At 32.8% G+C, this 25,890-nt stretch overlaps 1 protein-coding gene across 25 annotated transcripts in view; it reads left to right on the top strand.

The window, feature by feature from the left end:
• The first annotated feature begins 1,193 nt into the window (after window positions 1–1,193).
• LOC126970216 (glutamic acid-rich protein-like) overlaps window positions 1,194–25,890 on the top strand; it is a 37,282-nt gene continuing 12,585 nt past the window's right edge. For 5 of the 25 annotated variants that reach the window (XR_007730571.1, XR_007730576.1, XM_050816042.1 and 2 more), the window contains exons 1-8: window positions 1,194–1,517; window positions 1,908–2,243; window positions 2,636–2,768; window positions 2,924–3,043; window positions 3,171–3,302; window positions 3,394–3,587; window positions 22,199–22,390; window positions 24,657–24,746. Coding sequence is in view for 8 of the 25 variants with exons in the window: in XM_050816042.1 (XP_050671999.1) it covers window positions 1,366–1,517; window positions 1,908–2,243; window positions 2,636–2,768; window positions 2,924–3,043; window positions 3,171–3,302; window positions 3,394–3,587; window positions 22,199–22,390; window positions 24,657–24,746 (1,349 nt within the window). In the remaining 17 variants the exon portion in view is untranslated. The other 20 variants (XR_007730585.1, XR_007730584.1, XR_007730586.1 and 17 more) reach the window with 16 other exon arrangements.

The following is a 25,890-nucleotide window of genomic DNA, read 5'->3' as shown; positions in this document are numbered from 1 at the left end:
CGATATTGAAAATTCAAAAATACAAAAAAAAAATTTTTTTTGGGGGGCTAAGTTTGATGAGCCGTATATTTTTCGTTGTTTGATGTTACTTGTTAGCGTCATCTATACGAATTACGTAGTACTTTTTCTTGTGGTAACTTCGAATTTCAAAAGTTCTCTTTAGGTAAAGCTGTACAGACCTATAATTTTTTTTATAGTTTTGATGTAATGAAAATTATAATTATACTGTCGTATTCATTATGATTTAATACTACCTATGCTTAAATAGTGGTCCTAACCTTCTACATAATTAAAATATGCCCTTATCATACAAATAATTCAAGAATAAAGTAGAAATAAACATCATAAAAATATATTATTCAGTAGGTACTATCAAATTACCAATAAAGGTTTTTTTATACGAAGAGGTGAGCCGTATTTTCCTGCTCGTAGGCACAAAATAACTGTGAATAAACATGAATACGAAAAATGATATAAGAAACAAAAATTTTAGGTAGGTAGATACATAATGAAAAATAAAAACAGGGTCTTCCATTAGAAATTTACTTCAATATCTTAATTATTTACCTATATTATCTAAATAATAGTAAATGTATGAAAGTGATGTATCTATTATTTACGAATATTTCTGAAAGAAAAATATTCAGTAGACAATTTAAGTAAACAGGGTTTTTCTTATCCCACATTTAAAAGAAGAGTTGAGCCATAACTATTTTATTACCTATTGTATCAAAATAATATAACATACCTACGAATCACACAATTATAGCTTAACAAAATACTAGTGTTTATCTACTAAATAATCCTAATCATTTGTCCAGTAACAGCTATTACTTAAATATCTGTTGTTACTAAAATACTAGTTGTTATTAAATACTTGTTCAGTAACAGTTGTTACTCAAATATCAGTCGTTACTAAAATACTAGTTGTTATCAAATACTTGTTCAGTAACAGTTGTTACTCAAATATCAGTCGTTACTAAAATACTAGTTGTTATCAAATACTTGTTCAGTAACAGTTGTTACTCAAATAACAGTCGTTACTAAAATACTAGTTGTTACAAAATATTAGTTGTTACAAAATACTAGTTGTTATAAAATACTCCTAATACTTGTCACTGTTATTTTTGATATCTTGTCACAGTGACAGGTCTCACCCCTAGCGCGTTAACATACAAGAAGCTAATCTCCTATCAACCTGTAAAGTGTAAACTGAATTAGACTATTTTACAAACAAGTGTATATATAGTATGGTGAAGTATTATTTATATGCAAATAATATTTCTCTGATGGATTTTAAATCGTAGCCTTACACATTCTATATTATATTAATAGCATTGAATTGTAATGAGTGCGTAATAATTAATGCAATTTTATTTCCTTCATAGAAAAGCGATAGAAACACTGCTATTAGCTAAGCTATTTAGATTTTTTATAGATTTCTTCCATAACATGGTTAATAGATGTTTCTTGTGTAAATGGAGAACTGATAAATACCCCCAGAGATCCTTCCACAAGTAAGTGTATTATTTAAAAAGAATATATATATAAATATTATGTACATTATTATTGGTATTCCAATACTATATTTTATAATCACAAGTTAGAGAGGATAAACGTAAGGAGCAACCAATTGAATCATTGATCATGAAAACAGTGTTGATTAATTGAAGTTCAAACAATTAAGCATGTTTGCTTAATTTGATATTTTATTTGGATAAAAATAGTAAGAGTGGGTATTTTTTAACTTTATAATTAAATAATTCAATTAAGTATTTGTTTTGTACTTATAAATTATATTAAAATGATGATAAATCTGGCAATACAGCCCTGAATTACACCATGCTTAAACATATACACAAAATATCAGTTTCATATTATTTTTACTATTTCAACAAATGTTACAGATTTCCATCCAACAATGAATTGAGGCAGAAGTGGTTGGACATTTTAGGAAAAAGCAATGTGGACATAGGAAGGCGCACATCATTGTGTAACTTGCACTTTGAAGATGACTGTTTTCGTATTGGTCTTGTTTACGGAAGGAGAGTCTTAAAGAAGGGTAGCTTACCAACACTACATTTAATCAAAAGTGAAACCAGTAATCCCAACAGTTTGGAACTGCAACATCCAATTACAAACACTGTGCAGACAAAAGATCGAACTTCTGATTTGCATACTGATAGCAATCTTGTAGAAGTTCCTATTGAAATTTGTTTACCAGAAAGATCACCCGGGAATAGGTGATTATTATCTAATAAGTAGTTTATAATTAAGTCATCTTAAAGTTATTAAAAATAAAAATAAAAAACTTTCCTTAAAGTTAGGTTTGCATCAGACACTATTCTCCATATTTTCAAATGAACTTAAAATATAATTTAATAATTTTAAATTGCTATCAATTAATAATTAATCTACTTAAATTACAATTTGTTATATTTTTATATTTCTTTATGTGTGTATATTTTTTTTATATATATTTAAATAGAATAAATAATGTACAATGCTGCTGCTTGTAAGTTAATTTGTCCTTATAAAGACAAATATATCAATTTTGTATGCTCCGTGCTTCTTCTGAATATATGTTTTTGAATTAATTGAAATAGTTTTGTTTCATGTGTCTATTTTATTTTAGTTTAATAAAAAATGAAAAACTAAACAGTAAATGGATGAACAACACTGTAGGGTGGGAGTCAAAACCAGACAGATTATGCTCAACACAAATTGATTTTCACTCAAATCCAAATCAATTCACTAATTGTCCAGTGGTAAGTTATTTTATTTTACTATTGAAATTATACAAGTATTTTTTTTTATTCTGGAAAAATTAAGTAATTCAAGCTGTATTGTGTAAATTAATTTTGATTTGCAATATTATTAGTAAAGTTGGTTTATGCTACATAATCCTCAATTTTTTTCCCAGAATGAAGAAGATCGGCACACAGTTGTAAAAGGAATAAAAACTGAAATTTTTAGTGATGAAGAGGAGGAAATAAGTAAATGCACACAAGATCTTAAAGTAAAAAAAGAAGGGAAGATAAATGTAAGAATTAGATAAAATATTTTTGTAAAATCATAGTTGAATTTTATTGCTTAATAATGATAGTAAACTTAATGTCTTATTAATTGAATAATTTGTAATATAAAACATATATTAAAATAATTCACAGGAAGAAGAATGTCATATGTTAGAAATAGTAATAAAATCGGAAGTTTGTGATAATGTAATTGAGGGAAATGAGGAATGCAAAGTCACTGAGCAACCTGAAGATGCTGTTGTTAGAGTAGGAGAAAAGATAAATGTAATTTTTATTTTACTATAATATTTTGCTATGGTTATAAACATAATTGACAGTGTTGGATTAATAAACATTTTGTCAATTTTTTACCCAGCAAAAAGAGTATCAGCAGTTGCCCAATAAAGAAGTAATAATAAAGAAGGAAATAAAAGAAGAAGTTAATGGGCTCTCTGAAGACTACATTGCTAAAATAAAAGATGAGGTAGATGTCAAGGAAGAAGTGCTTCATAAAGAGTACTTTACACAATATACTTATAATTGTAATGCTGCAAACGATGTATTTGACAGGTTAGTTGTATTTGTTTATATTTATTGTATTATTATTGCCGTTTTCATTTTAAGGTGCTATATTCCTAAAAACTAACATTTTTGAAAATCTACTTAAAATACTTCTACAAATACTACGGTTCCAATTTTTTGACATGTTTATCTTCATTTCTTGATCTAAATTATGGGAGTTTCGCAAACACGATTACGAAAAAAAATCTTGATAAATTTATTTTTTGAAAAATAGGCTTTTTTTAAGCTATTGCATAGCTTTTATCGGGGGCTTTGAGCGTGGCGACCGAATCAAGAAATTCCGTAACGAAAATAAAACCTAACACCCCCAAGTTCCGTGATCAGCGCCATGTATCGGAAACTTATGTTGTATTAGACTCGATAGATTCCGTTCGATTTGGACATACGAAATAGTTTATGAAAGTGACACTAGATGTCGCATTATCCAAAACTATTTTTAAATTCAACTTATATGGAGTGTATATGGTTCAACGCCATCTAATAAAGTTTACTACACTAACTTCTTACACTAACGTACATTACACACAACATTGAATTTTCTTGTTGCAAAATAAATTAATTTTCAAAAGTAACGCTAGGTGGTTGACAGTAAAATACAATGCAAATTGTTGCCTTTCGAAAACGAACAAAGTCTATTTTTATTTAAATGAGAAAAAATAGCAATTATGTTAATAGACTTGCGAAATATAGATCAAATTTATTATTTATTACAGACGTAGTAACTATCATTTTCACTTGCACGACAAAAAAAAATTCATGTCTTCAACGAATTTTAGCCTATAAACCAATAATTATGGTCTAAGAGCCCGTGGACCCCAGACCAACGTCATTTTATAAAATCTGAAAGTTTGTCAGCGCATGCTCCCAACATAGGTAAGAAAGATGGTCCTTTATAGAGTTTGGGTTGCAGTGGCTTTGGCAGGTAAGCGGTACTGAAATTGTGTAAAATACCGATAAATACATTAAAGAATAAAGTGCGATTTTTCGGTATTACCTTCAGAATATTATTAAAAATCACGTTGTTCATTGCCAGACACTTAACATCGTGGCAACCCCTCACCAGACACCCTTAATAGTCACGAAATTATAATTTTACTTACGCCATTGTATAAAAACTATCAAAAGTGTCTGGCTAATGAGGAAACATCATCTACTTATTACCCAAGTATATTTTATTATAAAAATTATCTTTTATACTATGCCGTAACAAAATTATAATTTCATGAACATTAAGGGTTTCTGGCAAGAAGCTATTGCATAGCTTCTATCGCGGGCCTTGAGCGTGGAGACCGAATCCAGAAATTCCGTAACGAAAAAAAAACCTAACACCACTCCGTCCGGCACAGCGGTGATACTTTTTTTAGTTTTTCCATCTATCGATAAATAGCAGAACTTTTAATGACTTATTGAAATATCACGCTTGTCTCTTTAGTTCAGCAACCCGCCTTTAGGTGGCACTGGTTGTATCGGCGTTACTGCGCATGCGTAATCCCCTTCTTCGCCCCGCAATCTGGTGACTCATGCCTGCTTAGAGTTTCGGCGTTAGGGCACCTCCTCTTTGTATTTACTTCATGGTACGTACTCTACGAATCTCGCACAAATCGAGACGAGATCTGCTCCGAAATCAGACGAATACGTAATCAGCTGTTTGTGAGAAAGTATATAGGTGTATAGGTATTTATCATCTATGTAAAACTATGTGAATATCTGTACTCGTTTAATTTGTGTACAAAGTGTTTTAAATATGAATAAACAAAGTGCATTTATTAATGAAGAAAGTCACGAAAAAATAGTGAAAGAAAATGAGTGAGTACTATATATACATACATTTTATTATTATTATCACAAATGCAGTATTATCTTTTGTTTTGTTAATTTATATATAATACTGCTCTAAAGATAACCAAAATTTTTTATATTAAAATAAGCGATATTAAAAGTAGCCCTCTTTTATATATACACACAACACACACAACACACACAACACACACACACACATATAGTTTAAATTCTCAATTTAGATTCTCAATATGTATGTATATATTTATATGTGTAAATTCATTCTTCATTTATGTATAGGTATAATATATGATATTATATCTATATAAATGTACATTGCGCGAAATTCGGTGATCAAACTCTTAATATCGTTATTTTTGTTCAAATTTTTTGAATGAATAATTGTTGTAATGTGCTCTTATTAAATAATACTTTGATTGCTATATGCAGTAAGAGTGTACTAGGGGACGTCCTCTCCCGACTAGCGACTGCGAAGAAGTGAGTCGCCGCTACGTTGTGCATCCCTTATATAGCCTCAATTTGACTGTCGATGTCGTGACAGTGACAATGATTATTATCACATATCCAATTCATACCAGTTGTCAAGACACATTTATATAATTATTAATGGGCAAATAACAAGCAATATTAATTAGATATATATACACTACATCCCTTCTTTGTTGTAAATGTGAAATATATATTTTTATGAATTGACATCACTAATAGAACTTCGATTACTAGAATCAGTTTATTAATATTATTTTTTACAATTGATAAATTAAGATATCTTCTGCAATCATTTAGGGAGCATAGTCTAATCACCGTTATTATTTAGAATCACTACATTGTTCTTCGTTAGTTTTATCAGCAGAATCAATAAAATCTTTGTCCTTTAACACATGCCATTGTCCTTCTATTTTTTTAAGATGCACTACATTTCGACTTATTTGTTGGCCCGTTTCTTCATTACGTACTGTTACATCTCCGCCCTTGCTCGACTCTACTGTGTGAGGGGCAGGGTCATAATTCGAAGTCAATTTATTACTTCTTATCATATTCTTGACGTATACCCTATCCCCTACTTTTAGTCCATAATCTGAAGCCTTTCTCTTTTTATCTGCATATTCCTTTCCTTTCTCCTTCTGTTGTTTGTCTCTATCTCTCATTTCTTGGTCTTCCATATAGTTCATATCCTGAATCATAGGTAGTTTGTCTCTGAACTTACGACGGAAGAACAACTCAGCAGGAGTCTTTCCTGTTACCGAGTGTGGTGTACTATTTTGTATATTTGTGTTTAACCTGAGAAATCCTGAGACGTTTTAATATATCCCTGTTTTGGCGTTCAACTTCACCGTTCTGCTGAGGCCAGTAAGGAATTGTATTAAAGATTACAATGTTTCTCTCAGTACAGAAAGTCTTGAACTGTTCACTTGTAAACTGCCCTCCATTATCTGCAGTTATCGAGACTGGGTTACCAAGTCTACTAAAAATATCTTTTAATTAAAAAATAACTTCTGCACTTGTTATTGTTCGGCATATTTTAAGTTCTTTATAACTTGAATAGTAGTCCACCAGTACTAGTCTGTATTCTCCATGTGGTAGTGGTCCGATTAAATCAATTGCGGTGTCAACCCAAGGTTCGGTAGGTAACTCTCTTAGTTTTAATGGGTTTGGAGGGTTTGGTGCAGAAACCAATATAAAACCCTCACAAGCTTTGCAATAATTTTCAGTATCTTTATCGCATTTTGGCCACCAGACCTTCGTTCTCAGCCTGCCTTTCATTGCCACTATACCTGGGTGAACTTCGTGCGCAGCTTTGAGTACTCTATCTCTTAAATTAATTGGAATTACAATCTTTGTACCTCGTAACAGAATATCCCCGTAAAAACAATTCACTCTGGAAATTTTTATAAATGTTAACATTTTGATTCCATTCATTATTATATAGACCTTTTTTTACTTTTTATATCTCAGAATCCTGACGAGAACACTCAGAGATCACTTGCAATGGTATTGCGATAGGTCTGGCCATCTCCGTTACATTTGAGACGTAATCATTGTATATTGCCATAGGATTAGTGGCCAATTTGCAAAGTCTCGAGAGTGCATCTGCTATATTACTTTTCCCTGGCCTATATTTTACCTCAAAATCATATGAGCAGTCTTAAGACTCACCTCTCAACTCGGGCACAAGGCTTAGATTTAGGACTAAAGATAATCTCTAGTGGCTTATGGTCCGTAACTAATTCGAATTTCTTCCCATACAGGAATATATCAAAATGCCCATACTAATGCTAGGGCCTCCTTTTCTGTTTGGCAGTAGCGTCGCTCGCATGGGGTCAAGGTCTTATTACCGAATGCAATAAATTCTAGGTCCTTCTTTATTTATCTGAACAAGTACAGCGCCTAACCCAACAGGACTGGCGTCGGCTATAACCAAAGTCTTACCATGTGCATCATAATAGCCTAACTTCGGAACATTAGTGAGTGCAGATTTGAGATTTCTGTCGTAGTACTTCTTTTAATGGTTCTTTTATTGTTGCAAGATGAGGAATCCATTTCGCTACGAAATTTACTAAGCCCATAAAACTTTGCAATTCTGATACTGTCTCAGGAGCTCAGAAATCTTTTATAGTGCTTATGTACTTGTGAAGTGGTTTTATGCCTTTTTCTGAGAGCTCATGGCCCAAGAAGTGAAGTACCTTCACTCTAAATATACATTTCTCTTCTCTTAGTACAACGTTATCAAATCCGTAAGTTTCGACTGGACCTTTTCTTCCAGAGGAATTTGAATTCTTCGATAAGGTTGTACTATAGGTTTAACAGCCTCATCTATGGGTATAACCACCAAATCTTTAAATTTTGGAAATGCTTCACTTTCAATTTGGTCAATTTCAATCTGGAGCACTCCTAAACCCGTCGCTGTGAGGGGTCAGAGTAAATTCCGGGTCCCCTTTTGCTATCACGTAGAATGTGTTCTCTGCTGCTTTTAAAAATCTGATGTGGGCCTTAAACGATCCTAATAACTTTCGGGGCATTGTACTGCCATAAGCCATGAAGGTTTTGTTTGGGTTTCGATTAAGGTCTGTTACCTGAGCTTCATCATGTTTCATCGTGTCCCATGTTTCCTGTGTAATTAAGTTATATTTACAACCAGAGTCTACGAGCATATTCACTTTTACTCCACCAATGCTGCCTGTAATTTTTATATCATTTTCCACATTAAAAATATAGTCAATTTTATTTTCATTGTTTGTTATATTGTCCGTTGTTTCAGTTTTGTAAATACTCTTATACCTCTTATTCCTGCTTGTATTTACTTTTTCTCTTTCATTTTTCCTCTTCCGAGTCTCTCTCGTTCGACACTGTAATTTAAAATGCCCTATTACTCCACACTTCAAACAAGCCTTATTCCTGCAGGACAGGTTTTATCGCGTGCAAGATGTCTTGTGCTACCACACCTCCCACATTGTTCAAATGTTCTTTTAAAAGACTTACTCGTCCCAAGTTCTGTTGCTATTCTGTTAATCGAGGGGGGTATCAACCGGTTTTTGTCCAAAATTTTCTAATTGTCTGCTTAAGGCTTCTAATATATGAGCTTCTATTACTATTTCATCTAAAGTAATTTTGTCCCCAGCTTTTAAAATTTTCATTCTCAAGTCGTCGGACTTACATTTTTCAACTATTTGATCTATAATTTCTTCATCCTTATTCCCAAATTGACATTGAGAAGCTTGATGCCTTAGTCTTACAAGAAACTTCTCAAATTTTTCATCAGGTGATTGTTTTAACTGTCTAAACAAATGACGCTCATATATCTTACTTTGCTTTGGAGAAAAATACTCGTCCAACTTTTGTATGGCTATGTTGAATAAATCACCCTCCATAGCAATTAGCTCCCGGAATATTATAAAATATTTCTTGTAATTCCTGTCCTCCGTAATGCATTAAGCTTGCTCGTTTCTTTGATTCCGTATCAATACCTGCTGCCTCAATGTAAATATATAGGCCCCGTTTCTATTTCTCCCATCTGATAGAAACTGTTCCTACGTCACCCTTACATTCAAACTTTTCCAAAGTACATTGTGCCATGTTGGCGCGACCTGTAGACAATATTGCTCCTGCCGTTACATTGGTCTTACAGCAATGTAATGACGTACCTAATTCATATACCTCGCAATTTAATGCTCAAATCTATTTACGCAATTTAATGCTCAGACACTTTTCGCAATTTAATGCTCAAGTACTTTTCGCAATTTAATGGTCAAATACTTTTCGCAATTTAATGGTCAAATACTTTTCGCAATTTAATGGTCAAATACTTTTCGCAATTTAATGGTCAAATACTTTTCGCAATTTAATGGTCAAATAATTTTCACAATTTAATGGTCAAATACTTTTCGCAATTTAATGGTCAAATACTTTTCACAATTTAAAGCTCAAATACTTTTCGCAATTTAATGCTCAAATCAAATGTTTTTTCGCAATTTAATGTTCAAATGTTGTTTCGCAATTTAATGCTCCAATGTTTTTTCGCAATTTAATGCTCAGATTATTTTCGCAATTTAATGTTCAAATGTTGTTTCGCAATTTAATGCTCCAATGTTTTTTCGCAATTTAATGCTCAGATTATTTTCGCAATTTAATGCTCAAATACTTATATACAATTCAATACTTATACGCAATTCATTGCTGAAACACTTTTCGCAATTTTAATGCTCTAAGAGCGCAATTTCATTATTAGGGAAATTATTTTATATGTATGGAACAAAATCCGGAATCAAATTCAAATATTTTTTATTCAAATAGGATGTGACATCACTTGTTGAAAGTCAAAAAACTACCGCCCATTCTAAAACGAATGCCTCTGACCTGAGAGCAATGGGCGCAACAATCTCATCGGGCTTTTATTTTTTTTTCATCAAAAATATGCTTACAAAATAAAATTGTACATTATTATTAAACTTATTATTTAATAGCCTGAGGGTGGTCGCTGCATTTCTAATGGGTACTATCATTAAGAAAATAATTATGTTGTAGTAACTTTTACCACACAAACGTTTTATTAACAATTAATTTTGAATAGCGTAATAATTTTTATTTTAAACATCTTCTGGGATCTTGTTGTAATAGCATATACATCGCCTCACGAAAGACTCACTAATTCGACCTTGCCGAGTAGTAGGCATAGTAGCTTAACAACTCAACATTTTTTTGTCATTTGGTACGGTAAATTGGAAATATTTCGTTTTCTTGCTATTTAACAATCTATATAGTAGTTTTTACTAATTCGATGAGCATTATAATAACTATTTTGTATCATTTATAAAATGCTGTATGTAGATTTTAGGTCATATTTATCTACCCTTCAAAACACGAGCACTTCGAACTACCCGCAATGAAAATAATGTAAAAGAATTGATTCGAATGGAAATAAAATACATAATCTTATTTCTTGTCACTAATATTAAAAGTAACAAATATGTTCTTTTTTAAACTTTAGTCGGAATGATTAATTATATAGCGGCTCACTTTTTTATTTGTAATCCCCATTTTAAGCATTTATATGAGTGATTGAATTCCGTCATAACTCAAAATTTGCAAGTAAAGAAAATTCATCTTGCCATTTTTGCCCCCCTTTTTTTTAAGTTGAAAAAAAAAAGAAAAAACTTACAGTTTATCCTCGTCGTCACTTGTAATGTGCTCTTATTAAATAATACCTTGATTGCTATCCAGTAAGACTGTACTAGGGGACGTCCTCTCCCGACTAGCGATTGCGAAGAAGTGAGTCGCCGCTACGTTATGCATCCCTTATATAGCCTCAATTTCACTGTCGATGTCGTGAGTGTGACAATGATTATTAACACATATCCAATTCATACCAGTTGTTAAGACACATTTATATAATTATTAATGGGCAAATAATAAGTAATATTAATTAGATATGTATACACTACAATTATTTGGTGTCTAATTACACTGTTAATACCTAATTATTTATACCTAGATATTTTCTTTTTATAGAGAAGAAAAACATAAAGAGCTAAAAAGAAAAAGAAATTGTGAACGTCAAAGGGCATATTATCAGCGTCAGAAAAATTTGAAGAAAAATGAAGAAAAAAAAAGAAAAATGAAGAAGAAAAAAAAGTACCAAAAACAAATGCTGAACGTCAAAGGGAATTTCGTCAACGTAAAGCAGAAAAATCCTACGTGGATATGTAATTTGATTTAATAATATTTAAAAACAAATTGTAATATATGCCTCAATATTATTTAACTTTACGATTTCCTCATTTTTTTCACAGGAAAAGACGAAAATTGTGCAGTAATGAAGAGAATGTCGTGCAAGGTAGGGCTGTTAAAAATATAGAAAATGTTACGCTACAGGAAAATCAATTTTACAGCCAACAACTTCATATTTATGAACAGCGTAATGAATGCATTACTCCTGAAGTTATTCTACACAGGAACACAGGAATTCCTGGCGATGGTAATTGTCTATTCCACTCTCTCATAAATGTTTTGCAACTTCAAATTGAGACTGGTGACTTGAGAAATCAATTACGCGATTCACCCTATTTAAACTCCTGCCACAATCCGCAAGAAGCATATAAAATTCTATCAAGCACTAATGAATTCGGAGATTTGGATTGTTTGTACTTATTCTCAAAAATTTACAATCAAAATGTTTGTGTACATTATTGTTTTTACAACATAACTACAACGAATGAAGACACAATCTTTTGTCATTTTAAAGCGAATGATACACAAAACTGGATTCATCTTCATCTTCGTGAACAACATTTCACACCTTTTTATGAAGTACCAGATTTATTGGAGACAATACAAGACGCTACCCAAAATGAAGCCCATGTTGATGCCAATATTCAACTATTGCGTGACATTTATGATGAAGATCATACCGAAGATAACCATAACAATCATGAAAATGAAAATGAGATTGATAGAGAAGATCGAATTGGTGAAAATATTATGGATTTTATTGTTGATGGTACTATTCCAGTTTATACAAATTATCGTAAACACAGTACAAGTCATATTGATTTTGATAAAGAATTTACGAGTAATTCATTTGGTCATTCTTGTATTATTTGCGACAGACTATGGTGGAAAAGAGACTTGAAAATGTCGACCAGTAAACATGAATGTATTTTGAAAACAATACTGCAGGTATTTTTTTTATTATTCACTTTATATTTTTATTTTTACATCTTGATAATACGAATTTGAATTTTTTAGAATTACATACCTGGTGAAATTGTTCAAGTCTGCCCTACGTGTTATACATCTTTTGAAAAAGATAAAATTCCTTTAATGTCAATCTACAATGGTTTTGCATATCCGAAAATTCCATCACATTTACCAACGTTAAACCTTATCGAGCAACGGTTGATTTCACCGAGAATACCGTTCATGCAGATTCGTAGACTGAGACATGTTAATGGTCAGTACGGTATTTATGGCCAGATAATTAATGTTCCTGTCGAAGTTAATACAATGGTGAGACAATTGCCAAGAAACATTGAAGATGACCATTGCTTTTATGTGCATTTGAAAAAGAAGTTGATTCACAAAACTAGTTATGTCCACGGGCTTATTAATAAGAGCCTAATTAAAGAGTGGTTGTCTTATTTAGTATCTACGCCTCTTTATATTTATCATGACATTAAAATCGATGAATCTTTTTTTACCGGCAATGAAAGTACTTCGCAATTGAATATGGATGAAATAAGTGAACATGTGCCAATTGAAGACAATTTAGTTGCGCAGCAGCAAACTCTATTGTGAATGATGATTATTTTTTGAGTCTAGCACCCGGTGAATATAACAGGCCAGTCAGTATTTTAATAGATGAACATGCGGAAGAACTATCTTTTCCGACAATCTACGGCGGTCATTTTCGAATATACAGAGATGGTGTTATTGTTACTCCATTTATGCAAGCTACCAGCGAACTTCGGCGTACTGATAGGCGTGCTACTGACCCACAACACCTTTTATACATCGCTGCTAAAATTATGAGGTTGCGAGTTAGTAAATGTGTCAACGTTGCATTTAAGCATGTTGGACAAGGTACTTCAATTACGAAAGAGACCATTCAATCTGAAGAATATATAAATAATTGCTTAGAATCAAATCTCGCATTTCTTCGCTGCATACCAAATTCTGCTTGGTTTTGGTCAGATCGCAAAAAAGATGTTTTTGCAATGATAAGGCAATTAGGGCCACCAACTGCTTTTATGACTCTTAGCGCAAATGAAACTGGCTGGGATAATTTGTTGAAATTATTGTACAAATTGAAAAACGATGGAGCGGAAATTTCAGATGAGTTTTTAGCAGACATGAGTTGTGTGCATAAAGCTCAACTTGTGAATGAAGATGCCGTAACTTGTGCTATCTATTTCAATAAAATCGTAAATTGTCTGTTAAAAGTATTGCAATCAAAGAAAAGAAGTCCATTCGGAAAATATAGAGTAATACATTATTTCAAAAGAATAGAATTTCAACATCGTGGTAGCCCACATGCTCATATTATTCTTTGGTTGGACAATGTTCCTAAAGATTTATTAAGCAATGATCCTGAAGTAATTAAATTAATCGACGAATTAGTTTCTGTGTCAGCGTCAGAGGCGTCTGGAAATATACAATTAGTAACACACAAACACACATTCACGTGTTATAAAAAAATGGATCCTAATAAAAAACAAGAATGTCGATTTGGTGCACCATTTATGCCAACAAAAAAAACTATTAGTTTGATACCTATGAAAGACACTGATCCCGATTACTCAGAAGCACTTTTCAAAGAATATAAGAAACGATTTAAATCTATAAAAAATAATCTTGAAAATATTGACTACACAAATTTTGATGAATTTTACTCGCATAATGGTATTATTTCTGATGATCATTACTACAATATTATTCGTGCTGGTATCAATAGACCAAAATTATTCTATAAAAGGACACCAGCAGAAAAATGGCACAACACTTTCAATCCATTCTTATTACATCATTTGAAATCGAACATGGATTTTCAGATTATACTAGATGAATATGCTTGTGCAACGTATGTTGTTCAATATGTCAATAAGCATAATAGAGGGATTAGTAATTTGCAAAGACAAATAATTGACATAATGGACGAGCATCCAGAATTCGACAGTGTCGATATCACGAGAAAAATGAGTATTGACATACTTCAGTCTGTTGAAATGCCGGCACAAGAAGCTGCTTGGTATTTATTAAGAGAACCTATGGTTAAGTCATCGGTGGTGACAGTCTACATTCCAACGGTATTTCCTACCGAACGCGCAAGAATTAGAAAATCTATGAAGGAACTTGAAGCTTTAGATGATGATTGTACCAACATTTGGAAAGAGAATTGGTTTGATAAGTATGAAAAACGACCTAAAGAACTCTGCGATGTTACGTTAGCACAATTTGTTGCAAAATATTACCTAAATACAAAGGGGACTTACACTAAAAGAGATACTGCAAGAATAATAAGATACAGGAACTATGATATGGCTGACAATTACAACGATTATAGGCGTGAGATGGTTCTGTTGCATGTTCCTTTTCAAAGTGAAGAAAATGATATTATTGCTGAAAATAAGTTCATTCAAATATACGATGACAACAAAAATACAATATTAGAACGTAGGAAAGAATTTGAATCAATTTTGGACATAGAGAAAACTTTAGAAATTTGTAGACAGTTGTGCCGAGAAAACGATGAAGAACAAGAAGACGAAGAATTATTAAGAGCGGTTGATATATTGCATGAAAGAGATCCTTTACGACTTATTGCTACGTGATCCAAACTCAACTGCTAACGTTGATTTACAAAATGCATCTCTGCATAAACTTGGCGCTGTAGCTAAAAAAAGAGAAAATTTAATGGATTATCAACAATTCTATAATTTAATGTGAATGGCCAATGATCAACAAAGAGATATTCTTATGACTATAATTCATCATTTACAAACTTCAATTCAAATTTTTTTACGGGACCAGCTGGTACGGGAAAATTATTCGTTATCAAACTGATTATGGAAATTTACAATAGGTTCACTGATAATGATGGTTACTGCAATACCTATATTACATGTGCTTCAACCGGCAAAGCTGCCGTGGCTATTGATGGTACAACTGTTCATACAGCTCTCAAAATTTCTCTTTCAAAACTTTTGCCTCTGTCATCAGAAACGTTGCAATTGTATAGATCTCTCTTCAGATATGTCAGAGTACTGATCATTGATGAAATAAGCATAGTTAGTGCAGAACTTCTACATAAAATTGATAATCGTCTAAAACAAATAACAGGAAAAAACACAGATTTCGGAAGTATAGATGTTATTTTGATCGGAGATTTACGTCAATTGCCACCAGTAAGATCGACACCAATTTACAAGACAATCAGAACGAGCATGATTGGATTGATATGGCGAAAATTGAAATTTTATCAACTTAACACAGTAATGAGACAAGCTAATGTTGCATTTTCACAAGTTTTGACAAAAATAGGTAATGGAGATGTACTAGATGAGGATGAGTTTCAACTTATTGAATCGACATTTTTCAAAAAAGATGTTGCTACATTATGTCCTGATGTAGTTCGTTTATTTTTCAAAAATTAAGATGTTGCCGCCTATAACAATTTGATTTTGAGCCAATGTGAAAACAAAGTTCTTTCAACGTCCGTAGACGTCATTATTGGCGCTAAAAGTACTGAGCAAGAAGCCAATTTTAGACTTAAATTACATAAAAAATCTGTTATTGACACTGGAGGACGGCCTTATCACATTACTTTTGTTGTTAGAAATTAAATGGCAATTTACATTTCTCCGAATCCAAAATTAGACGAGGTAGACCATTTTATTCATCGCAATTTACTGGAGTACACTGAAGAAGGGTCGAAAATACTTGGTACAAATGGTAATAAATTTCCACTTATCTTGGCTGGCGATTTCAACATCAACTTCGCTGATAAAAAATCAGACCGGTTGACAAGTTTTCTTTGGAAAATATTTAATTTGAAAATGAATAATGATCCACAAGAATCCACAACAAAATATGGAACCACCATTGACGCGGTATTTTCCAGATATTTAGAAGATATCAAGTCTCAAACTTATGTTTCTTATTTCACTTACCATAAACCTATAGTTTCAATGATAAATATTCCTGAAGAACCGACATGTATTGAAAGATAATAAAAATATTTTGAACAATATTAACTTCTCATTTATTTAATAAAAGAAAAAAAAATGTTTTCTTATCGGTCACCACGCTCAAAGTGTAACTTGAATTAATATCAAAGAAAAAAAACTACTGCCTAAATAAAATATATACAGGGTGTCCCAAAACTCAACGATAACCTGGTACCGGGCGAGAGGCCAAGGTATACCAGTTATGAAAAAAATAAGAAAAAAAATCTATGTCACTTAGTCAAGCGATGATAGACATTTTTCGAAAATGTTAAAAATTTGACACCCTTTGTCGCATTTTTAGGTACTGTGATCGCAATTTTCACAATTTTACAGTGATTTTTTTAATAATGTTATCTCAAATAACAGTGCTATTAATGGTAACCACAAATGAAAGTAATAATCATTGTTAACTAAGTAAAATAAATTAAATTTTGACGAGTTATGGTTTATAAAATTTATGTCAGTCAACTTTGACACTCTACGTTGGAAAAAAATGTACTACACTACCTATGGCAAGTTTTTTTAAAAGATGGCCCATTTAGTCTAGATTTCAAAATGGTACAACACTTGCCACTTTTCTTGCCAATAAACCTGCTATTTCGTATGATATGCGTAGGGATCCCTCAGTAAAAAAAAATACCTGATATTCTTTTGTTTGAAAAGTTCGAAGTCTCCATTGTTTGTAATGAACAAAAATGATAAAAAGAAATGGATAGTAGTTATGGTATTTGTCAAAACGAGACGTCACTATCCGTCTCACTCACAACGACTCATCAGTCGTTCATAATAAAATTTAAACAATAACATTTAGTACGCATCGTTTCTTCGTTTACTGCGCTTCTCTCGTAATCGTGTTACTTTCGTACTATCGACTTTGGCTTGTGTTACCCTGGACTTGATACTCTATCCGTACTTGACGACTCTGGCTTTGTTTTTTGGACTTTGTGCTGTGCAAACTGTGTGTGAACAACATGCCGCATTTGTACACACCGCAAGAGTATGCAAGTATGCATCTTATCTACGGTGAGTGCCATTGTAATGCCTCTGCGGCAGCTCGACTGTATCGGGAGAGGTACCCGAATGTGGAGCGGCACCCAGGTTATCGTGTCTTCCTAAATGTGCACGCATCATACTCGGAAGGACGATTACCCAATGCTCGTACATCTGGTGGGAGACCTCAAGGAAACTACGACGCTGAAGTTGAAAATGACCCCAGTACCTCAGTACGTTCGATTGAAATTGCAACGGGTGTGGCGAAGAGTACCTTTAAAAGAGAATTTTAAAACGATACGATTTTCATCCTTACCATGTACAACGTGTGCAGAGCTTGTTACCACGTGATTGGTGCACCCAGAGTTGATTTCTGCAGAACCATGTTAGCGAAAATTCGTGAAGATCCGGATTTTCTAAATAAAGTTTTGTGGACTGACGAATCGACATTTAAAAGAGATGGTTATTTAAACTTACATAACCTTCATAGTTGGCATACGGAAAACCCGCATTTGATGCGTGAGGATCGATCCCAATACCAATTTAAAGTCAACATGTGGACAGGAATATTAAATGGTCAAATAATTGGACCATTTGAATTCACTGAAAATTTAGATGGCGCCACCTACTTGCATTTTCTTCAAAATGATTTGCCGACATTGCTAGAAGATGTACCACTCAACATCTACAGAGAAATGTGGTATTAACAAGATGGTTGCCCAGCACATTATGCCCGGCCTGTAAGAGAATATTTAAACCAATTATATCCCGGTAAATGGATCGGACGCCTTCGACCAATTTCATGGCCCCCTCGGTCCCCAGACCTGAATCCAGTAGATTTTTTTTACTGGGGATGCATAAAAGAAAAGGTCTACTCAAAACCAATTCAAAACGTAACAGAATTGCGCCAAAAATTGATGCAGCATCAGAAGAAATCAATGCGAGGAGATTTGCAAGACTGGTGAACAGGTCATTTCTGAGGCGATGCAGAGCTTGTATTCGTGCTGGAGGGAAACAATTTGAGCATCTGCTTTAATTTTAGGATAATAAAGTGTTACGATAATTTACCGTTTTATTTAGATTAAATTTTCCATGAGTTCCTTTCGCAAAAATACGAAATAGCAGTTTTATTGGCAAGAAAAGTGGCAAGTGTTGTACTATTTTAAAATCTAGACTAAATGGGCCATCTTTTAAAAAAACTTGCCATAGGTAGTGTAGTACATTTTTTTCCCAACGTAGAGTGTCAAAGTTGACTGACATAAATTTTATAAACCATAACTCGTCAAAATTTAATTTATTTTACTTAGTTAACAATGATTATTACTTTCATTTGTGGTTACCATTAATAGCACTGTTATTTGAGATAACATTATTAAAAAAATCACTGTAAAATTGTGAAAATTGCGATCACAGTACCTAAAAATGCGACAAAGGGTGTCAAATTTTTAACATTTTCGAAAAATGTCTGTCATCGCTTGACTAAGTGACATAGATTTTTTTTCTTATTTTTTTCATAACTGGTATACCTTGGCCTCTCGCCCGGTACCAGTTTATCGTTGAGTTTTGGGACACCCTGTATATAACTAGTTGACCCGACAGACATTGTTCTGTATATCTATACTAGTATTATAAAGACTAAAGATTTGATTGTTTGTTTGCATTGAATAGGCTATCCCCGAGTGTTATAGGCTATATAACATTTTCAAAAAAAATTGAGATCCCTACTAAAAGTCCAGTAATGTAACCCAAGGTGTAAAAATAAGTACGCGAACGACGTCGCGGGGTATCAGCTAGTAATAAATTAAATAATGTTTTTTTTGAATTTATCAATATTATTTCATAATATCAAGAATTATTTCGTAACATATGCTCCCTGATGTTGTAATGAAATTGTTTTACAGCAGAACTGTCAAAGCGTGCGTCAATAAATTCTCTCATAAAAAATATGTCCATACAAAACAAATATCGGACGACGGGGGACACATCAAAGGAACAACAAAATTGTTGTTTTTATTTAATTCCGAACACTTTCATATTTATTTACCTTTTAAACCTTTCCTGGACTTCCACGAATAATTCAAGACCAAAATTAGCCAAATCGGTCCAGCCGTTCTCGAGTTTTAGCGAGACTAACGAACAGCAATTCATTTTTATTTATATAGATAGATAGATTATAATTGCATAAGTTGATAAAAAATGCTATGCAATAGCTTTACCGCGGCAGTCTCCGAGTGCCACACGTCTTTTTTATTTGAATTGTTTTATATTATCATAAAACTATGATAGTTATCTACACAAAACTTATTTTATTCGATTGTTTATTAGTAGGGTCAGGTGATCAACAGTGAATCACTTTTTTTCTGAAAGATGTAAGCCGGCTCAGGATAGAGCTAGGGCGTTGGAATTGAGAACGAGCATAGTTTAGCTCGTTTGATTGTGTATTATTATTTTCTTGATTAATGGCATAGAAAAATATAAAAACAGGTTTTTTTTAAAGTGAATGAGCCACTGTGTACAATGGGGTCGAAACAGTGGCTAGGCCTTAAGTACACAGTGGATAATTTAATAGGATTATTAGGAATAAAACTATTTTATACAAAATCGATCAGTCTATTTGTTACATTAGTCAAATCTTAGATGCTTCTGCATATACAATCACTAGGCCTTATGAGAGCAGGTAATCATTTACCAAAACTGCTAAATAAATTAAAGGTAAAACAACCGACGACCTTAGTCGACACTATCAAAAAACATTCTTTAAACAAAGAAACAAAACAGATTCATTCTAGAACAAAATAAACTACCAAACAAAATAAGGGGAAGACAAATTATTGACCTGAATGTGAAAACTTAAATGAATATAGGTATGGCTATGACAAAACCCCTTAGGTAAGCGGGACAGTTTACTAACATAAAACTTTAATGGACATTAAGCGGAAGTAGTAGTAAGACTGTTATCGTGTGCTGCTACCACCCAAAGTGGGTTTTGGCAAAATGTAATTAATGTCATGTTCTTTGACACTTGATAGATCCGGAACCATGGGCATATTAAATTTGTTGTGATTTTTCTTCCTAAGAAAGCTGATGAAGTATTCCAGGTTCTCATTTCTTTCTTCTAGGACTTTGCCAATATAATAGTTTTTTGCCTTTTGGTTGCAAACTTGACTAGCACAAATTTACCTTCCATTGGAGGCCGAAGTAAAGGTTCTTTGAGATCATTTTCAGTTAAACAAACCGTTTCTTTTTTCCATGTGTTCATCTGGCCACTCGTTGTCGTCATCTGATTCTTGATATTGAACATTCATTTCTGGATTTTCTTCGTCTGAGTCACTTATTAGCACCTTCTTCACTATTTTATTTTCCCTGCCGTGCTAAGATGCGCACCACGAGTAACTTATCTCTACGCATTTTCTCGACTTATCTCTACATGTCTACTGAAGCTAACATGGTTGCTTATTTATTTCGTCTCGTTACGTCAAAAGTACAGATAAAAGTAATTTTGACATAACTATGGTATTTTTCTCTGCGAACCCTAACATGACGGCGTTATTTTCTCATATTTTATCGAATGCGTGTAATGTAATGAATATGCGTGTGTGCGTTGGAGCACAGAATACATCGTTGGAGGATTTAATATCGTCATTTGATGGTGCAATGATTTTATTAGCAGGAGATTTTCGTCAAACATTGCCAGTGATTCCACGATCAATGCCAGCGGAAGAACTCAATGTTTGTCTAAAGTCCTCCAATTGTGGTGGTGATTTTTTTTTTTTATTAATAACTGGAGGTTTTTTAATTACTATATTCTGTTAATATTTCAAATGGATAGTATCTATGCGTTATTAAACGTTGCTTCAGTGCTTTCTCTTGAACTCACTGGATTTGCCAGGATTGCCACCTCACAATTTTCAATTAAAGGTTGGATCGGTAGTTATAATGTTGCGAAATATCAACTAACCGCGTCTTTGCGATGGCACACGGTTAGCGATAAAAAATTACTAAACAATGTGATAGAAGCAACTATACTGAAAGGAAAGTTTATACTTAAGGAGAAGATGTTCTCATACCGCGCATTCCAATGATTCCGACTGATGTGCCATTTGAGTTTAAAAGACTACAAATTCCAGTGCGTAATCTTGAAAACCCATGTTTCCTGTTCCCGTGTTGGAAAACCATTAGATTTGTTTGTCTATGCGCCAAGTAATCAAAAAAATACATCGTATATCATATATAGTGCTATGTAGCACTACGATGAAAATAAAACTGATTTATGTTAATAATTATGATTCACATGCTTATCAATAAAGCGATTACTAACTTTTAAATGCTTATATATGTTTTAAGAATATTTATTGAAGTACGCGTTATTTTGCGGAAATCCATAATTATACAAATGATTTGAGTTTTCTTTAGTGTTAATTCCGCCAATATTTGTCTTTAAACAATTCGACACGTGTTTCGCCTCTACACGATCGCCGAACACGAGTTCGGTCGCCCAGCTAGTTTTTTGAATGAATAATTGTTTTGGTGTGTAATTACACTATTAATCAATTAGGTAATTATTTATACCTAGATATTTTCTTTTTATAGAGAAGAAATGCATAAAGAGCTAAAAAAAGAGCTAAAAAGAAAAAGAAATTGTGAACGTCAAAGGGCATATTATCATCGTCAGAAAGATTTGAAGAAAAATGAAGAAAAAAAAATAAAAAAAGTACCAAAAACAAATGCTGAACGTCAGAGGGAATTTCGTCAACGTAAAGCAGAAAAATCCTACGGGGATATGTAATTTGATTTAATAATATTTAAAAACAAATTGTAATATAGGCCTCAGTATTATTTAACTTTACGATTTCCTCATTTCTTTCACAGGAAAAGACGAAAATTGTGCAGTAATGAAGAGAATGTCGTGCAAGGTAGGGCTGTTAAAATATAGAAAATGTAACGCTACAGGAAATGGTACATCTAGAATTTGATGAAAGTAACACATTAATTAGAGTTTGGCTGGAATTTTGTGGTTCAGTGGGTAGAAAAAAAGGCAAAAAGCAGCCGCTCTAGCAGTACAAAATAGAGTCGGCAATCTCGCTGTTCCCATTGAATTACGAACAGCAAATATTTCATTAACATCGGATAGAAAATGTATAGCCAAACGCAAACAAGTAGCTATTTACCAAAATAATAATAATATTACTAATGTTATGACTCTGAATATTGAAATAAATATTGCACACGTTAGCGATGTTAATGTTAGGAGCTCATTTGTTGGAGATATTTGTGCGTGCTTATGCAAACTTAGAATAGGCCTACACATAGTCATGGTAGCAATTACATTTCTCCGAATCCAAAATTAGACGAGGTAGAGCATTTCATTCATCGCACTTTACTGGAGTACACTGAAGTAGGGTCGAAAATATTTGGTACAAATGGTAATAAATTTTCACTTATTTTGGCTGTTGATTTCAACATCAACTTCACTGATAAAATATCAGAGCGGTTGACAACTTTTCTTTCGAAAATATTGAATTTGAAAATGAATAATGATCCACAAGAATCCACAACAAAATATGGGACCACTATTGACGCGGTATTTTCCAGATATTTAGAAGATATCAAGTCTGAAATTTGTGTTTCTTATTTCAACTACCATAAACCTATAGTTTCAATGATAAATATTCCTGAATAACCTACATGTATTGTAAGATTATAAAAATATTTTGAATAATATTAACTTCCCATTTATTTAATAAAAGAAATAAAATTGTTTTCTTATCGGTCACCATGCTCAAAAAGTGTAACTTGAATTAATATAAAAGAAAAAAAAAACTGCATAAATAAAATAAATAAATAATTATAATTGCATAAGTTGATAAAAAATGCTATGCAATAGCTTTACCGCGGCAGTCCCCGAATGCCACATGTCTTTTTTTATTTTTATTCGTTGGTTTTCTGAAATTTGGATAAAAGTTTAATTTTGAGACAAAAACTTTTAAATGTAAGATAACTACTAAAAGTAATATTGTGAACGATAACGATATAAACGAATTTATTCTGATAAATAAAGCAATTCGTGCGAAATTAATCCTAACCATTCCAAAATATTCAAAAATGCACAACGTTAATGTTCAAGATTTCACTTCTGCCGGCACTCTCCTATATTTTCTTACAGTAAATGCCGCGCGAGACCTCAGTCAGTGATAGTATAGTAAATATTTCCTTATTTAGTGGTTAAATAGTGAAGGTCTTAATCTTTGTTTACTAATACAAATGATTTAAGTTTTCTTTAGTGTTAATTCCGCCAATATTTGTTTTTAAAACAATTCGACACGTGTTTCGCCTCTACACGAGGCATCCTCAGGACGTGTTTTCTTTAGTGTTAATTCCGCCATTTACAAATGATTTAAGAATCATTTGTATAATTATGGATTTCCGCAAAGTAACGCCTCATTCAATAAATTTTCTTTGTTTACTGTTAGGGCAATTTAATTTAATTTAGGCTGCTAATTCTAAATTTTAATAATATATTAAAAAATCATATACCTAATCTAAAATAAATAGGATTTTGTAAGCACGCACTAGTAAAAAAAGAAGGACTCCGCGCCGTGATATTAACAAGTGAAGCACCTTTATTCTAGTGTATGTGCGGTTACAGGGTATACCAGTTACACAATTTTTTCTCCCTTAAATAATCATATATCCACAAATACATTTATATTACTGTTTTTTCACTTTCTCACAACGCACGACGGCATTTTAAAAATATTTAATTGCTACGCAAACTGATCTGTCACAGACGACGGCAAATCTCATAATGGCGGCCGATCGGCTTGTATTAGTGTAAGTGTATGCGTGGGGCTATGTATTTACACGTTTACCGGCTTGTTTTAGTGCCTCACTGTTATGTAAGGTGACACGGAGTCCTTATTATTTACTCAACCGTGTTTGTAAGTAGGTACTTGAAGATTTAAAATAAGTGACAGTACAAATGAATTACAGTATGAGTAATATTGACTATAAAAGGTGTAATCTAACAAAGTTTTAATTATTGTTTCAGTGCGCAAACAACGCAAGGAATTGGCGACGTTATGATAGAACCTTTCAACACACAAAATACGTCTAATTTGAGGCATACGGGATCAGCCAGGTATATATAATATTATCTCGTATCTATTATTACAGATGTTTCCATTGTTAAGAATCGACTGAAGGTACAGTATTATTTGTTTGGCATTACCTATATATTTATTCATTATCAATTACTTTATTACTGTATGCCTGGTCTGATCTGATCTAGGAATAGGAGAAAAATCGAGCGTACCTGATAAAAAGCGACCACCGCCGCCCATACTCTTATGTAACAGCAGACGAACTACAAGTATTATGCTGGCCTTTCAGGAAGGTGTACGCGCTTTTTTTCATATTGTCCTATATGTGGAAGAAAGTTGAAAGCAGCACTTTGCAGGGATGTCACACATTGAGATGACGTCTACAACGGTGCCGTTCTAAAATATGACGGGCGGCCCCGATCGAGAACGCTCGAGGATTCTTTGACTCACGTAGAGTTTTACTTTGCTATTTTCCTTGCGAATTTCTGACTAGAGTAACATTGTACTCAAAGTTTATTAACTTTGAAAGGCACATCGTTGAACTTTTTGAAAATCCGACTTCAAACGTAACCACGAATTCATAAAGCACCATTTAACACAAGTAAACTATAAAGCAATAAATATTATCTTTATTATTTTGAAGTTAGTGTCAAGTAAAATGTACACAATTCACGAAAAAACTCTCCTTGCTACTAACCAGCTGTTAGATCCATTGGGGTGGTAGTATACGATTATAATAGGTACTCAGGCGCGGAAAACCATTCCTACAGAATTTGTAATAAATTATGGCATTTAGTGTTAATTCCGACACGAGTTTTTCCTCTACACGAGAGCCTCTCGTTTGAGCTTTTGTCGAGACAACAGTTCTTGAAGATGCCTCATGTAAAAATCATCATCAATAATTTTATTCTAAATATTTATACAATGTGTTTTTATTAACTGGGACAGTATGGGGCAATCCGGAACCATAGGATGTATACGGAAACAACATTTATAGAAATAAGGATTTTGATGTGACAACAGTTTTGTCATAGTCATTTGTAATCGTGAGTTTTCAGGTGGTCACAAGCCCATTGCCTCAGTTTTATATGAGGATTATTTTAATTTTAAAAGAAGAAAATATTTGGATCTCAAAGCAAGTCATATTTTTTAAGCTTTATGAATTTATAACATTTATAATTC

This window comes from Leptidea sinapis, chromosome 1, assembly GCF_905404315.1.
Source record: "Leptidea sinapis chromosome 1, ilLepSina1.1, whole genome shotgun sequence".
Taxonomy (NCBI): domain Eukaryota; kingdom Metazoa; phylum Arthropoda; class Insecta; order Lepidoptera; family Pieridae; genus Leptidea; species Leptidea sinapis.
This window is presented reverse-complemented; position numbering and strand designations above follow the sequence as displayed.